This window comes from Rhodnius prolixus, unplaced genomic scaffold, assembly GCF_049639745.1.
Source record: "Rhodnius prolixus isolate KJV_2025 unplaced genomic scaffold, Rpr scaffold_9, whole genome shotgun sequence".
In the NCBI taxonomy this organism is placed as follows: domain Eukaryota; kingdom Metazoa; phylum Arthropoda; class Insecta; order Hemiptera; family Reduviidae; genus Rhodnius; species Rhodnius prolixus.
This window is the reverse complement of record NW_027411604.1, coordinates 10,307,667-10,325,351: the sequence shown is the minus strand read 5'-3', so window position 1 is coordinate 10,325,351 and position 17,685 is coordinate 10,307,667. Positions and strand designations below refer to the sequence as shown.

Below are 17,685 nucleotides of genomic sequence, written 5' to 3'. Positions count from 1 at the left end.
TGGTGCAACTTGTTTCAATTTACTTCCTACTAATACTACTACTAATTTCCTTGTAATTAATGTCTTCAAAATAACTTTACTAATTGTTTAATGGTTGCGAAGAGTATTTAATTATTTTCCATTTTGTGTGTTAGCAGTTTGATTTATCGGGAGAAGTTTTGGGAACATGCGATTAATTCCAGGTACTCTTGTAAAGGCTACGATGTTTATCAAAACGACTAGCGCTATTACTGAAATATATATATATATATATATATATATATATATATATATATATATATATATATATATATATATATATATATATATATATATATATATATATATATATATATATATATATATATATATATATATATATATATATATATATATATATATATATATATATATATATATTCTAAACTAATAAACTCTTGGTGTTGTCTTTTTTATTTTTTCGTGCTCAACGTACTGGACAAGTGAATGTAGTAGCCAGATGGCAACATCTTTTCCAGCATGGGCCTGGCACCCACTCGATTGCTACTTGGTGCTGGCATTGACGCTTCGTAGATTCCTTTCACTTTCAGATAAGGAATGAGGTAGTTTAAAAAAAAAGTCAGCATTTTTGGCTGTATCACATCCTACTTTTAAGGTCTTTCACTCCGAAAAAGTATTTACTACAATAACTCATTGTTAAAAATGTTTCCTTACTGGAACCAGTACAGTCCAGTGTAGCTAAACCAAATTGAAAAGAAGAGAACTGAAAGAAGAAGGATTCTGGTTCTATTTTGGGAGAGACATGCTCTATCTAATGGCAATCCATCAACAAAGGTCCCATTTTTTTTGTTGTAACGGTTTACCGGGAGTGATTGGCTGTAGCTGGGTAGGTACTTCCATTAAACAATGTAAGATAACAGCAGACTCGTGTTCTAGATATTCAACTGAACTTTAATATATCATTTAACTTGCAGACGTTTAAAACATGAAAATAAATTTAGATTACAAAGTGAGGAATTATCTTTAAAAACACATCTACGAAGATGTACTAATAGGTTTTTATTTTCTATTGTGCTCTTAACAGAATTTCAATATTCATTTACACTAAAGTTTTTGTAAAACATTGAATTTGTAGCGGTGACTTCACCATTCCCGCTTCAGCATCATTTGTGAATATTTATCTGAGAATTACATTACGTAAGTAACACTAAGAAAAAGTAAGGTAATTATGTGCACCTTTTATCTATTAAGTGTCAAAAATACTATTTTTACTCAGACATTAGCAAAGTATATTTATTTATTTTTTTTAGTAGAAATTTACAAAATATTTAGTGCTTCAAATAGAAATAGTCAATAAACATTTTATCAATAAAAAGTATTATACACTTCATAACAGCTGTGATATTCAAGAGTTTGTAAATTGAGATAACAATAACAGTAATGGTAAAGACATAATAATGACAATGTTTGGCAGCATGTTGCCAAACGTGTCCAAGTTTATTAGCGAACTGTAAACTGAATACAAACTCAAACAGCGAACTAAATTTAGAACGGAGTAAGCTGAGAGCATTTAGGAAGGGTACAACAATTGACTTGTTGGGATCCGAACTTTCTGGATGATTGACATTAATTGATTACAAATAAGTATGAAAAATAAAATTAGTTTAAGACAATCCAAATTTGATTTTTTATTCAAACATTTGTTGAACCTGTTTCAATGTAAAGTGATACATTTCATTACAAAAGGGGAGTCACGACAACCCTCGACGATCTATTTTCGGCTAGAAGTTTATTTTTAGAAGAGAAGAGCCCTTTTTTAGGGAATTTAGACTGGGCACCATACCTACTCTGCTCAGAGCTATAATTGTTTATTACACGTAAAATTGCTGAGAATACTTATTCTCAGACAACCTTTAGTTTACCTGCACACACAGTCTTCTTTTGGTCGTGTAAACTGTAAAACCTATGTTTAAATTCTGCCCTTCAAGAGTGATGCGAAAGTTCTTTTAGAAGTGAATGTGGCTTTCATTTCATTCCTGATTCATCTTAGTATTAGGCCATGATCAAATAAATATTTTGGTCCAGGTATTCTTCAACAAGGTCTCGTTAAGGACTTGATACATTACGGCTTCAAGGTACTGAACAGAGAACAAAACATATTCTTTAAAAAAAAATTGTTTTAAGCGGCATAAAGTTATGTTTACCACGATGGAGGATATTGGCTATCCTGTACTTCAAGGATTTCGGCAATCCCAAGCCATCAACTTAATCAACATTTACCTCACAGTCCAGACAAACACACAATACACCAAGGGCCTGCAGAGGTAGTTGAATGTGTGCAACTATTTGGGTTTAGCGTACCCACAGGCAAACTCGAGCTCATCATCACACAAACCCACCACACAGACACAGACACAATGGCACTGACTACATGATCCAAAAAGTGCATTGGATAGCTTTGTCGCTCCTTTCAAACAAATAATGAGGACTTACCTCGCGGAAGACCCTGGTTCGAGTCAAGCTAGATGTCCTTAAAAAATATTTTCTTACTAACCCTAGCAAGCTTTCTACTTCACACAGTCTGGTGATGGACAGGGTCGTTTTTAACGAGAGAACACTTGCCGGAGATGAATTAAGAATAATTCATAATTAAGAATAATGAGTATTATCGTGGCCAAAAATGGAGGCCAAGACAGCTTTATACTATCACAAAATGGCTTCAAGGGGTTGAAAGCGATTTACCAAAGTTGAAAGCATAACAAAATGCTTAGAGATCGGCTAAAACCTACACCTGCCTGTAACGCCACGCATGAAGAACGCTACTTAAGTTAATAAGATAATAAAGGTATTGCTTAGTAAATAAATAGATGATATAATGATATTGCCAATTTCACTCATATTTTTTACTTGTTTTAGAATTCTTTTAAGGTAAAACACGCCAGCTACCATGTAAAGAAATTTTAAAATGTGTAATCTTCAAATGAAGATGACCCTCAAGTCTAATGCTTGGCAAAAATATATAAAAAATAAAACTGAAATTGGCAATTATATTCTTCTCCCTTGATTGAATCCATTAGTCACCAAAATGGATAATACTCTACAACAAAATTATATATACTGGGATAGCTAAATATTACTTGCCAAAATTGTTTTTTTATTCGATTAATTTGTGAAAACGTTTCAGGTAACATCCATGTTTCTCTGGAATTTATCTATCCTAAACAAAAACAACCTCCTATCACACAGTGTGTGATATATTTGATAGAAAAATAATAGTAATAATAAAATTGTAAAAAAATATAATAATAAAATAAAAGGAAAGAAAGGGTATAAGTTAAGAGTGAGATAGAAAGAGAAATAAGCCCATTACGTTAACTCTTTCCCAATAGAAAGAGACAAATCTCTTTGGACAATCACCCGTAAAATCCGTTCTCCCAAATAAATATCTTCTACGCTCTGGTTGGATAGGAATAGTAGGAGGTAGGGTTTTGTCACAAGAAATACGGATAAATGCGATTAAGATAAAACTTTATTTTTTTCTCTCTCTTCGTTTTCATTATCGTTTTGGAACCTTTCATTCGTTTACTATGATGAACATCTATAGAAAATTATGGGAGATAATAATCATCTCAATCTCCTAGTGATTCATATTTGAATGTATTGGTTTCTTGGATCAAAACGATCTACCTAGAATAAAAACATTTGTATGTTTATATTGAAACTACTCCATATTTAACTAATTATTACATTCGGATATTTTATGTAATATACTTACATACTTCTTCTTGCTTTACCTTTGGCGAAGGCTTACTGATAAGAGTCGGCTTGTTTTCCAAGCAAGCTGTCACGATTCAATTTTTGAATACGGTTTGCAGATCAGTTTTCAAGGCAACTGATGTGTTATGCGAAGTTTCTCCCTTGACTACCATTAATCTAATTCAAGCTGCGTTCACATCAACATTTTTTTTTTTGTTTCTATTCGATATTTCGTCTTAATTTTTTTTTTAGAGTAAACATGAATGTTTTTAAATAAAAAAATGGTTGAAATATGCACTCCCATGTATTTATCTCGCAACATAATGAAAAACTACAATAGTATTTTTGCAGAATATAAAAAACTTCCTCTTGCAAAATACCTGAAATTAGTACCAGTAATTTTGATAATAAAAGGGCTATTATTCGCTTAAATTTATTAGTTCTAGTTTTTTAACAAACAAAAATAAAAGTTCTGTTTCCATTCTTAAAGCCTCTAAAACATTAAGAAATGAAATCAATATCTATGTGCCGAAACTCTTGGTTTAAAGCACATTTATCTAAGAACCCGTTAATATACTAATTTCTCTAACCAATTAATACTACATCTTCTGGCATGAACAATTATCGCTAGATTACCACATACAATACAGTGAATCATCTCTTTGCCATTTATCATTATATGCCTATTCATGAGGTAGTGCCTTTATCCACTCCACGATTCAATATCATCAATAGATCTATATATAGACTATGTGTTTGATATGTTTACCCATAAGATTTAACATAATCCTAATATTGTTTCTGTCCTTACCGAATTTGTGTGCCTTATGTTTAATTCATTAAGTTCTATGCAAACTACGGTACTGAACTAGAAAATTATATTTTTTGAATAATCAAAAAGAGAAACAATGTAGTTGAAGCTTCAAGCATGAAGAATCACTGCAAACGGGATGAGTATTAAAGAAATAGAATAGAACGACTGAAGAGAAAGGAAACCTTTTCTCTAGAGAGAATTTTGTAAAAAAGATTCCTTAGGAACAGTGACATGTAATCTCTCAAGAAAATTGTGTTGAAAGTGGAAAAATAAATCCTTTTATCCTTTGAATGTTATTGAACTGCAAAGCGTTGTATTTAATTAGTAAACATTCTTCATTGACCATGAATTCTTAGTTTAATTTTTCGTTGAGTAATGTTTTATTATATTGGTTAGATTTTTACCTATTTTATTCCAACATCTAGGCTCCATCGTCTTAAGAATTTTTTTATATGCAATTCTAAATTGTCTACAGTTTTGGCTGAGAAGAAATTGATCTGATGAATTTATTGTTCACTGTTTTTGGTAATTGATTTATTAATCCAAAAATTATAACTGAAATTGGCAATAATCTTCCTTCCAATTAAACAATTTAGTTTGATGTGCGTCAAGAGTGATTAAAATATCTAATGTGGGTTCCTCTAATATCATGGTTTTTAAATAATCTGTTTTAGGAAGCCATCCTCAAAAACAAGGAAAGGCAATGTGTGTATTCTACCTTTGAGAGGAAATCGTAATCCTTAATTGAAGTCCCTCTCTGGAACATTCCCGGAGATGACCAAGAAATAACAGCATTGTTAAAAATTTTTCTTAGATACTGAGACACTAGTAGAGAGTATTGCAATAAATCAGCCCTCTCAGGAATCAAAGAATATGCAATTGTATGGTCACAATGGGTCTAAGGTGCCCGAGGGAACTGAGTGAAGATGAAGGGTTTGAGGCAAAAAACGATTTGAGATACGGGTAAATTTCCCAACGTCTTTTTATTACTTCATCAATTTAGGTAATAATTAAAATAACCTTTCTTTAATTTTAATCATCAGCTAATCTCTTTAAAAAAGTAAATAGTGAGAAAAAAAAACTTCATAGACGTTCTTCTACCAGCAGATATGTTGTCTCATGGATGAAATTAAAGAAATTCCATGTGTTAAATTCTTTCTTTTACATCTGCTTTGCAGATGAAATTCAAAATGCAAGCTTATTGCTCTGCAAAGAACAATAAGTTATTATTTTCTTGGAATTAGACAAATAAATGTATTCTCTGCTTTTTCATGCTGATTTATATAACATAGTTAACGGTGACAGTTTTATAGGAAGCCTAACTTCACTTTAATGTAGTTTGTTCCAAAAATTATCACTATTCCAGCAAAGATTTATATTTTAACGTAGCTCTAATGAAATATTGTTTAGCTGCAAGTTTACATGTTAATTTCGACTATAATACAAATAGAACTCTAACAATACCTTTCATTCATGTGAGATATTTAATTTTACATAATGGACTTCACGTTTTATTTCAAATTTTTTCGAAAATTTGTTCATTTGGAAACAACATTATTGCACTGGCAACTTTTACTTCAAATAAAAGACCTCATTGGTTTGATTAACTATACCAAATTGCTGTTTTACCGTAATTAATTGAATTAAATTTCCGAATAAATGATGTTTGTAGAACGTCCTTTAATTAGGTTTAGTTTTTCCACCAACCTTCATTACCTATTCGTAAAAGTTTTTAAATTAAATTTTCTATATTATGCGTAATTTTCACTAAAAAAAAAAGAAAAAAGAAAAAGCACCTTAACCTGAGGTTAGTCTTAGCACAATGTGACAATTCATTCACATCACCACACTAGAAACTGAGAAAATCGGAATACAGATCTCACAATTACGGGATAATTTTTTAAAATACATAAAATATCTTGAGATCTTTCAACTTGTTTTGTTAGCACGAAGGGCAACAAAGCTCAGAAATAGTTGCCACCTTTCTAAACATTATTATACCAAGGTAATAAAATTGGAAAGGTTCGTGTAATGAATATAGTTACAATAATTTTGTATGCCACAGTCTAAATTTCCGTGTCTATATCTTTCCTATATCCTAATAGAAGGATTTTCAGATTGTGATGGTTGCGGAATTAACTAAGCCGCGAAATAAATTAATTAATTATTAACTAATTTCGTCCTTGATTAACTAGCGAAGTAAAAGCATGCAGCACATTGTAGAATTTATTTATTTATTTTTTTAATTATTAAATTTAATAAAAGTAATTTTAAAATACGTTGCATTCATGTTGAATTCGCTGCTGATTTAAAACAATCCACTTTCTTCTAAGCTTAATTAAAATGTCCCAACATTTTAATAATAAATATTTTCAACCAAAATGACGAAAATAAACAAGAAAATTTATCTTTCAGAAGAATAAAGACAAATAAAACTTGATTTATCCAAGCATAAAATTACCTCAACAATGGTGAATTTTAATATGAACTAAGATAAAATATTTGCAGCGTTTCCACTTTACGTTTGTGAGAAAGGTTAGATACTTTTGACCCAAAGATTCTGTTCCCAGTGTGTACAAAACGGAGTAACTGTTCAGTACGCTCAGAGAGGTAAAGAGCTTTTGTTTCCTTTAGCTCAACCTGAAACTGTTGAAAAAAAGAACTATTACTTTATCTCTTCATTACAATTTATTATAAAAACGATTCATAAAAACTACATATATGATTGATTTAATCTTGGTCACGTTGTAGGAGCTACACTCTCTTGATTTCCTCTTTTTTGAGTTCTTATTCAAGAGACTGGTCGCTATTCCTCGAAAACAGAGGATCATTGACAAAATCGATTGCTATACATCTGTGGGAGAGAACTAACCTTACGCAATCCCAAGAAAAGAACAAAAAGGGGTTTTAAGTCGTAATCTATCACAACAGATCGTACGAAGCGTAAAACAACCTCAAAAGAAACAGTCAACGCATGATGCCACTAAATTTCCTGACCTATAATCCCCAACAGCCCAAAAAGTCTGAGACAAGATGAATAGGGTTTCTTTTTCGTCCAGCAGTCAGATTTTCCGATTTGACTCTATAATCCTTAGTGCCCGGTAGGAATTCAATCAAGGTGGGTGTCTGAGAAAGAAGTCCTTGAAACCCAGAAATAACACAGCATTTTTGAAAACCCCCCGATTAGCATCTTAAGTTTATGACAATCTCTAAAATAGGATAGCTTTAATGTCTCTGCCGGAATCATGGTGCTTGCGTGAACTCAATGCTCTAAAAGCAACTTTTATTATCCTTGGATAAGATCTTTCTCAAATACTGTCGACAATGAAGGATATTATGGCATAATTACCCAACTTACTGACGCGAAAACGAAGTATTTCATGGAAACTGAAGGTAGAAAAATCCACACTTAGGACTTGGTAATTAACTGCAGATTATTAGAAAAGATGCTTAATATTTTCAAGAAAATCAATAGCTTTACTTTTAGATTTCTCTTTTAAATGAAATACATACAAATGTTCAGAATTAATTAAGCCATATTATTCAGTTCTTTGTTTTTATATATCCTTCATATGTATATGAAGATATATAAAATTAGAAAAAAAAGTTTATAGAAGCTTTTAGTAAAAAAATAATAATAAAAAAGCTTACAGAACTTTATAACAAAGAGAAAATATTACAAAAGATTTATAGCGAAAAAGAAGGCACGACGCAAGTAGTGTTGAAAGGGTATCATGTGGGAATGACGCAATACACTAAAATAAATATTTCACTAGGTCAATTTTCTTTTTAGTTTAGTTGTGCATAAACATAAATTGCATTTACTCGAGATTTATTGCATACATCTTTTTCTACCACTTGTTTTTAACATCCACCTTAATTTACGAGTATGTACATATTCATTATTAATTCCACATTTCATTACTATTGTTATTTTATTTCTTCATTTGTTTTTTAACTGTACTGTCCACTAAACTTAACCAAGTCCTACCATTGTTCTTGAACCAAGTTAACATCGTTCTTCTTTGGTTTCGAGCCAACGTGTCTGTCACGATGTATTTTTGTGACATGTAGCTTAAGTATTAGAGGTTGCGGGAACTGTAGTAGCAATTAATGTACTCGGAAGCGTCAATCTTTGCCAGAAAGATTCAAATAATAATTATTAAAAAAAAAACCTGGGAACATGTATCGATTAGAAACGTAATTCATAAGTACATAAAACAATAACATAAATGGTAGAGTCATTTTTGATAAAGTCGTACCGATTTCCACCGAAACCCATTCGTACCGAAAAAGTCAATAATAAAAAAAAAGTTCTAAGGACAACGACTTGTTTTTCACGAGATTCTTTCTGATTAATCTGTCAATCAGCGCAAAGGGGTTATAAAAAGTTAATTTTGTCTTTCATTAATAAAAATATTTGTTCAACATAAAGTAGGTATTCCATTTGATAAAAGTTTCATGCTATAAAATATACAGAATGAAATTAATATTTAAGATGAACTACAGTAGGTTCTTGTCTCTCTTAGTGAGGCTCACTGTAAAATTGTTCTTAAATAATTATCTTTCTTGTTTTGTAGAAAGAAAGATGATTTATTAAAAACTTATTTCAATATATTTTGTTGACTATTTGGCAGTTGACTAATTTAGAAGAATTAATTTTAATTTTAAAAAATAGTTTGCATATACGTATAAATAAATTTAGGATTCCCTTTAATTTCCTATATTTTCTCCCTCAATTTCTGTTTATGATCTTAATGATCTTTAAGTGAACTCCAGTAAACAAAAAAGTAGTTCTGGATTCTTTTGGCCTAAAATATTAGGAATTTAGAAAAGATAATATTGTTACATTAGCCAAGAAGTTAAAGATCAAGTCTTAGATAACTCAAGAACCTTACTTCAGGTAAATGGAACAGTAACCGTTCCGATCTTTAAACTTGAGTTTTTTTGGGAAGTGCAAAAAAAAATAGACTGTAGAATCGTTTTTGGTGTCTGATTTATTAATCCAACAGGTATAGGTATCAGTAACATTCTATAAACTCTCTTGCTGTCTCCAAATTAGATCGTTAGAAATTTGAAAATCATCACCAAAGGTTGGATTATGTACTAAAATGCTGGGATTATTTTTTTCCTTCCTTTTTATCAATACACATCTCATTCTAACCATATCTTCTTCAGATGCTCACTTAAACGACAATGCTTCGTGAGGAAAACTGTTGTTTACGGAATTTATTTATGCTAAGAACGAGGCGCGCCTCGAATAGATATGTAGATACTTGCCAAACAGATCTTCGCCACCTCTGCAGCCTTTATCTCTCTCTTCTGCTCTTCACGGAGAAAAACCATCGCCTATCCCACAAAATGATTCAGTCTCCATGAACGGAGTATCAGCGCCTTGTCTCACTAAAGGGTCGGCCATCTGACTCCCATCCAAACGTGAATGCCCTGGCATCTGTAATGCATCCACATTACTACATCTAAATAATAATAATAACTATGTTCTTTAGCTTAACACTTATACATACATAAGCCTTAAACTTCCATTGGAAACATTTATCCGAGAAAATTTATTTTAGACAACTTCAGGAATAGTTAGATCTCTACTATATTATTCAATTAATAGAGCACTTAAAAATTATTTGGACGATTGAAATTTGTTTGAAATTATTCTGTAGCAACATTAATAACAACAAACAACTGAGATAAAAAGTAAAAAAACATTTAACTATTTACTTTAATAACTTCTCAAGAACGTTGAAACATTCATCTTAAGTAATAATACTGGTAGTACAGATTCAAACATGCTGAAGTCTGCGCAGAGTGCGTGCTGTTTCATAATCATAACCCTACCGCACATAGATAGGTTCTAGTGTTAACTGGTTAAACTACAAGATTAGAAAAAGATATCTGTTAAAAAGTGTCTGGTTAGGTTCGTTGTGCAGTATCTGGGTTGAAGAGTAATATTACTGTATTAAGTTTATAAAACTGGGTAAAAAAAGCGATTTTACTTTGAACATTTATGAATTAACCAGGGTAGTTAAACAGCGACCGTATGTATTGATAACTTTTTCTCTTACCTGGTCGATAATTTATGAATAAAATATCAAGAGTTGTAATCGTTAAATTTGTATGTAAGGTTTATAAAATATTTTATAATATTGGGCGATAGAATAAAACAGAAGTGAACATCACATGAAATGGTACAAGTCTCTTTAGCTGCGGTGCCTTAGGGACAAGCACAATACATCAATTTAGTATAAATTTAAAACCGTTGCTGTTTTAAACGTAATTTTAGTCTTAACAGGGTTAAGTTCCTGTTTTAAACATTAACTGTTTTACAACTGAAAATGTTTGTGCTCTCCTATCCGAAAACTCTGGATAAATAAAACTACCGATATAACAAAAGTGAGAAGAGAAGAACTGTAATAACTATAACGATAATAACTTTAAAAACGTGTTAATTAAGTATATAAACCAGTTTTATATTAAGACCTTATTATAATTTTACATTATTTTCGTATGACGAATGGTCAAAACCACACGTTTTTCTCTTGTGATTTATAAATTTACCAAAATTTATTTCCAAGAACTTGAACAATGTACTTGGATCATATCAAAGTTTTTTTTTTTAAATTGTGTATGGTCTTTGGATTCTTTGAGCACAGATTTTACGACAAAGTTTTGACATGAAGACACTAGATGACACTAGATTGAATTCGATATTTTATGAATTTTGCACATAAATTTTCCTCAGATAATTTTAGTAATAAAATTTAGTATGAAAGTGACCAATTAGCTTATTTTTTATGATCATACGTTTCATACATAAATTCAGTCCTTATCAGGTATGTTATGGGAACAAGTGCTTCTACTTTGAAACGGTTCTCGCAAAGCCTTCATCTTTCTGGTGCAATTTTTTTTTAGGAATGGAATATCCTTCATTGTATTTAATATTTACACCTTGTGCTCCATTTCGTATATTACTGTCTTTTGTCCATCACATACTCAGCTCATTACAAGTTAATTAGATCATCTTAGTTACACCATTTATCTTTTTTTTTGCAGGTACACTCTGCCTAAAGGGAATGGTATTGCGTATTCCACAAGCGGTTAAAGCAGGTGGCAACTTACAGATAGTCTGTGATTATGATCTGGAAGGTGCGCAATTATATTCAATCAAATTTTACCAAGGTGAAGAAGAATTTTACAGATTTGTACCCAAAGAATCGCCACCGACTCGTGTATTTCCAAGGCCAGGTATTCAAGTAGATGTAAGTTACCACTTATTCGTTTTATTTTTTTTACATCTTTATCTGGAATTATAAAGAAATTGTTCAAAATATGGTCAACATTAAGATAGTTCAACCGTCGACCCGTCTTCATAATTCCTAGAAAGAGAAATTGACAGCCATGCAGGAATCTTGACACTCCTGAGTTATAATCCGTCCTAACGAAACGTACAGCACTGGCTGCAATTTTAACTTTTATAAAACCATACCAGATCTGTAGAAGGAATTTACCATTGTTTACATTTGAACATTAATCACATTTTTAACAAACAACTACGTTTTATGTATCTGCTACCTTAAGGAACATAATTGATACTTAAGGTCACGAAGGAACGAAGTATTTAACTGCTTCTTATACTTCTCTAACTGCCTAGAGTAATTTTGATGGAATGAAAAAATTGGAATGTTTCGAGAAAATGCAAAACCAATAAAATTTAAACCCACATTTTGAACCTTTTTTTCTCAGGAGCCATTGGTGACACAAAGGTAAGATTACCTTGGAGTTCGTGTAATTTTTTATTCTTCGTAAGAGTGCGAAAAAGTGATTTTTATCTGATGTCTGTGTAGCAGTCAGTCTGCCTGCAATCAGTATATCTCAAAAATGGAAACTAGAGATAGAACAAATTTTATATTTCGTCTAGAGTTACCTCCTGGAATACTTTATATCAAAATCAATCAACCAAAAGTGCTTTTTACTGAATAGATTTCTCTTTCCTTTTTCTTTTTCAAAAGAAGTTCAATAATTTGTCGTAAGCTAGTTTCACTGTTGGTATTCATGTAGTACTATAAATTTTATTTCAATCAATTCCGGAAATCTATTTTGAAGCACTAGTGGAAGATGGGAGTTACATTTCATTCTAAAGCGTTGGTTAGTGTAAAGTGTAGAACTGCCTTTTATATAGTATTGATGACGATTAAATTAAAAACTAAAATTTCCTACTTTGAAGTGAATGGTCTAACTTGAAGAGCGAATGTTCATTTTCCTGTGAATTTCTCGAAGTCCTCTGAAGTTGATGTCTTTATTCTTGACCTTACTGCCTTTATACAACCCATTTAAGAATATTTAAATTTTGCTTTGAAGTTTTTTTTTTTTTTTTTTTTTTTAAAAGAATATTGAAATCAGGAGAGTTCCGTGAGAGAGTTATTTGGGCCTTCTGAATGTCATAGATCATTTCTGTGTATTTTGTAGTACTATTTTCCACCGACATAATGTTATCTGCGAATTAATGGGCGTGTTTAATTTTGAAGCCAACTTCCTTTGTTCTAAAAATTATAATTTAATGAAGTTATCTGTGAATGTTCTCACTTCACTTTTTATTTTTTACATCTACTTCTCGACACATTCGGAATTCGGTCTTAGATCAAAGTATTTTTTATAAGTAACTGATCTTTCGCATCCAATAGATTATCTATTGCAAAAAAGATATTTAGATCTTGCCTGCAAAAACTTTATTATAGGATACGTGTGAATTGTAAAATCATTCCTGTCAATACTAAGGGGAAAAAAATTAAAATTACTATTTCTGTGCAAAACATAATTTGAGTAGTATGTAGTACTTGTTTTGTTTATTTGTTTTTTTTATGTTTGAAAGTTTGTTGATTATTTTTTATTTGTTTTTACTTTCCTTATTGGTCGATAGTTAAAGCGCTGTTACTGAAATACAAAAGGGTTTCCATAGGGTTAGTCAGTAGTGAATTAGGCTTTGCAACCTAGCTTACTTTTACTCAAGTTTCTACTTCTTTTTTTTTAACTTTATTATTGAAGTAAGCTTGTTATACTGGTTTCATGCAAGATGTACCAGTTTTAATTTATCGAAATAATAATTTTAACAAATAAAACAAAAAATAGGAAATTGGATAGTTATTTCCATTTTTTTTTTTTTTTCTGGCGCATCAACAGCTGAGGTCATTAGCGCCCGGAGCTTTTTCCAGTGCACTGCCGGCCTCCGGACAGTGTTCTCTCGTTACAGACAACACTGTCCATCACCGGACAGTGAGCTGTAAGAAGCTCCTAGGAAGAGAAAATCTAAGGGTCAGCTGCTGGATTCATTTCCATTTTTATTCTGTGTATTTTTCTACTTTTTATTGTTTCTATTAATTTCTTTTCGCACCGTCATTAAATATTTAGCTACAAGACTAGCTACGTATTTCGCATTAAAGATTATTATTTGAGAATGAATTTACTTTTTAAATTGACTGTAACCTCATATTCCCAGAGATGTCGATAATAGGGCAAAGAATTGTGGACCCAGTTTTAAAGAATTAATATCTATAATTCTACTATAATGAGTTGGTCTTTAAATAGAAGAGACTGAGTAAGACGCCTTAATGATTTTTTGAGATAATTTTATATTAAAATACTGTAGCTCAATATAATTCATATGAGTGTGAATTGAATCCTCTCATGGTACTATATTTCTTTTTTAATCTAAGAACTACTTTGTTCAGAGTTCCTTTTTTTAAATAAAGAAATTGCAATTATCTATCCTCTTTTAGTTTCTGCGTGGTCTTTTATATCTACAAAGAGAGCTCAGTAATTCTATTTTACTTAATCTTATGCAATCTTATTGCATTTACTTTGAAGTTCTATCCTTCTCAGTTTCCTTTTTGTGTGCGCCTACCTTTCATGTTTCTTATAATTATTTTCCATCCTCTAATTTAGCTAAAGTATAATTGTCTTTTCATTTGCGAATAATAAAGGTTTTCCCATTTTATTTTTGGAATAAACTGTAGACATTCCATTATTGTTGTATTTTTTTTTTTTTTATTGTGATTTCTTTATTTTACATATATATATTTATAAAAGTAGGTCCAAAATTTCATTTTAATTTAAAATAATTCTTTTCTGAGGTTATGGAAAATAAATGCCTATCTGGGATGTCACTAGACTTTATTTACGGTTTAGGGTTTAGAATCAGTACGCACAAAATTTGTGAATACGAGTAATTTATCTGCAAATATCTTCATTTTCTTTGAAAGCTCATCTCATTAGGAAGGAAGTGAAGTATGAAATGAGAAAATGTTCCTATAAAAATATAAGTTCTTTCTCTGTGGTGTACAAATAAAAGTGAACCCTATTTAGTAACGAAACAATTTTAAGTTATTAGAACATTTGCGAGTTAGAAAAAAATGAAAAAGCTCTATACATTAAAAATATATAGAACTTTGTTTTAGAAAATATTAATAATATACTTCGAAAACTGAAACAACTTGCAATTTATTTTGCAGAGAATGATAATAATTACTCTTACAATTCTTTTCTGGAAGCTTTTACAAATTGCTAAATTTTGTATTAATAATGTACAAATTTGAAAAATATTAATATATGAAGCAATGCTTTACTATGACATACCTCTGGTAAAAGGATGATGGCTATCGTGTCATATTTTCCAATATTAAGGAAGGGGTATCGCTGGATCACTTTCTTTGCCACTCCTCAAGGAAAAGCCAAGCACTAGCGTATTGACATATCCTCCAAGGAATAAGGACATAGCCTATTATAGAGCATGATTTTCTGCACGTTCATTTTTTTCAGATCGGAAATACAAACATGGATATCTTAGTTCACTCAGTTGGAACATTTATCTCTCCAGCAGCCTTCTATGCAGGATCCCACAATTCCTAGCGCCGATGTGTTCGGCTACGTTGGGCTTTACATTTACCAAAGATTAACTTCCAAATCTAAAAAGTCTACTTAAAAAAACAAGTATGAAAAACGATTCTGAATACTCAAAAGACTCTGGGACCCGGATCGAAATCTACTTTAAAAACAAAAGATTCCTATGATTCATATTTGCAGTAAAGTAGTTATTGTTAATATTTCTTACAGTAAGTGGTTTCTTACGGAAGAACAAAGGTTAGTGACAAAAAGAGAGTAAGGAACCTAACGCCTAATAAGGCCGTTGAAGGATGCAGGCTACCAAGTTTCAAGGGCTAATGAAGATTAACTTCTTACATCTACTAAAGACAGACAGGTGGCAAGTCATGCAGCGAACACTGTGTTGGGCAATAGTTTGAGCCTACAGTAACTTCCATTGACTTCCGCGCCTTGCTCTCAGCTACAAATTATTCTCCTCTAGTTGTAAATCCAATTAATTTTCAAATAATGCTTTCTCAGTAATATAGAAATTCCTTGATTGTTTATCTAATTCAAAATTCACTCTGAAATATGTACATAAATATTGTTAAATCTCTGTAGGTAGTGAAAGTTGTTCTTAAATTGTATACCGCTTTGTCCCCACCATCAAAATTATCTACAAAAACCTGTCGCATAATAGCAGCCATCTTCAAAAACCTATTTGGGTGTGAAAAAAAATCGAACAATTCAATTCTTTCAGACAAAAAATCGTAAAAATTAATGTCAACCTCTCTACTAATGATCCAACTATACAATCTCTTGTACAAAAAAAGTTATCAAAAACACAAGACTTACGTCCTCTCATCTCTTGTTAGTCGACAACATCTCGTCTAAATTAAGGAGCGTCAATATATTTATTCATATCAGCATACAACTACAAAGTCAAAATAGTTGAAATCATACAAACTGATAACTACAGCCTACAAATAACGAGTGTATTACAAATAAAAAAAGAAAAATTACGGTCAGAAGTATTACAACTTACAATACATTTTTTTTTCGCTGAGAAAATGCTATTCTTATCTGATATAAAATTGTCCAGCTATTCGGGCACTGAATTGTTCACTTTTCTATTCGCTGAATGTGCACTTGAGAAATGAGAAATGTTAAACATTGCGACTTAGTCAGACAAATGGAACATGGAATGTTATAAGATTGCAGCAAAGTCGACCTCGTCATTTAGAATATTGAAAAAACCAAACTAAAGAGATTAATAGAATATGTGAATGAGTTTATCCTATTTGGTGACACAGTTTCATTCTGTAATCATCTAATTCAGTCTCCCACTTGAAACAAGTACTGGAATTTAAGGGGTATAACGAATATTAGGTTATTAGAAAAAAAAAAAAACTAGTTTTTGTAAGCCAAATATTGCCCGTCATGACCTATAGAAGTCAAATATGTTTCCAGGGACTAAGATTGATGAATGGCGGAGAACAGTTAAGCAGAAATAAGATTAAGAATGGAAATGTAATAGACTTCCCCAGATTGCAGTGCTCTTCGTCTTGAAGTTGAACTGAGAATGGCATGAAGCAGTGATGATAGATGGTCATCCACAGTTAACCAAATGGGAACTGTTAGAGACTAGCAGCAGAAGAGTTAGGCATTTTAAGAAATAGATGGACGAACTGATGGCTTTAGTGGGGGTACACAATAATACCTTGATCCGCCTACTGAACTGCTGCGATAAATCTCAAAGCATTTTGTTATTTACTTGAAAGTAATGTATTTATTATTCTTCGTTCAGTATTCAGAACAGAAGAAAGGAAAAGGTAATTATCCTTGAGAAAATAACTCTTTATTTTCGCTTAATACGAGTAAGTAGGTAAAAATTTAATTTTTGGTTCCTTTGCAAGGAGAAATTTTTAGAATATTGGAAGGCTTATGAGTTTGTCACCTTATACATCCTTATTGTAAATCTTTAAATGAAGAATTTCTTTAATATTTTGCGATTATATCGCTAACTTGTGGTTATATTTTAATTATTACAAACATAAATAAAATTAGATTTAGTTTATATATTCTAATCACATGCGAATCCATCTAGAATATATTACTCACATTTAATTACATCCTCGTGTTAGCTAAGTATTAAATTAATTTACATGCATACTGTCTACGTGATATTTTCCATAGCCACACTTAATGCCGGTTTGTACAAATACATTTCTGTAAGTAACTATACCATTTTAGTATATCTGTGTTTGTCC

The 17,685-nt window shown here is 31.2% G+C and overlaps 1 protein-coding gene and 1 long non-coding RNA gene across 13 annotated transcripts in view; one reads left to right on the top strand and one right to left on the bottom strand.

Moving 5' to 3' along the window:
* The window catches only part of LOC141454250 (uncharacterized), a 370,074-nt gene that overhangs the window by 321,665 nt on the left and 30,724 nt on the right, over positions 1 to 17,685 (top strand). For 6 of the 10 annotated variants that reach the window (XR_012458592.1, XR_012458591.1, XR_012458594.1 and 3 more), the window contains exon 2: positions 11,615 to 11,820. Coding sequence is in view for 6 of the 10 variants with exons in the window: in XM_074128305.1 (XP_073984406.1) it covers positions 11,615 to 11,820 (206 nt within the window). In the remaining 4 variants the exon portion in view is untranslated. Of the gene's footprint in view, positions 1 to 5,493; positions 5,513 to 10,401; positions 10,600 to 10,645; positions 10,955 to 11,614; positions 11,821 to 17,685 lie in introns of those variants that run through there. The other 4 variants (XM_074128310.1, XM_074128308.1, XM_074128307.1 and 1 more) reach the window with 4 other exon arrangements.
* LOC141454258 (uncharacterized) lies at positions 1,254 to 10,358 on the bottom strand. 3 transcript variants are annotated; one of them, XR_012458600.1, is made up of 5 exons: positions 10,075 to 10,358; positions 9,830 to 10,001; positions 7,011 to 7,195; positions 3,755 to 4,115; positions 2,139 to 3,666 (listed from the first exon to the last, which is right to left on the bottom strand). It is a non-coding gene; the product is annotated as an uncharacterized lncRNA (long non-coding RNA). The 3 variants fall into 3 exon arrangements; XR_012458601.1 differs by lacking the exons at positions 2,139 to 3,666; positions 3,755 to 4,115 and adding an exon at positions 1,254 to 2,117 and having other exon boundaries at positions 10,075 to 10,336; XR_012458602.1 differs by lacking the exons at positions 2,139 to 3,666; positions 3,755 to 4,115 and adding an exon at positions 5,741 to 5,755 and having other exon boundaries at positions 10,075 to 10,340.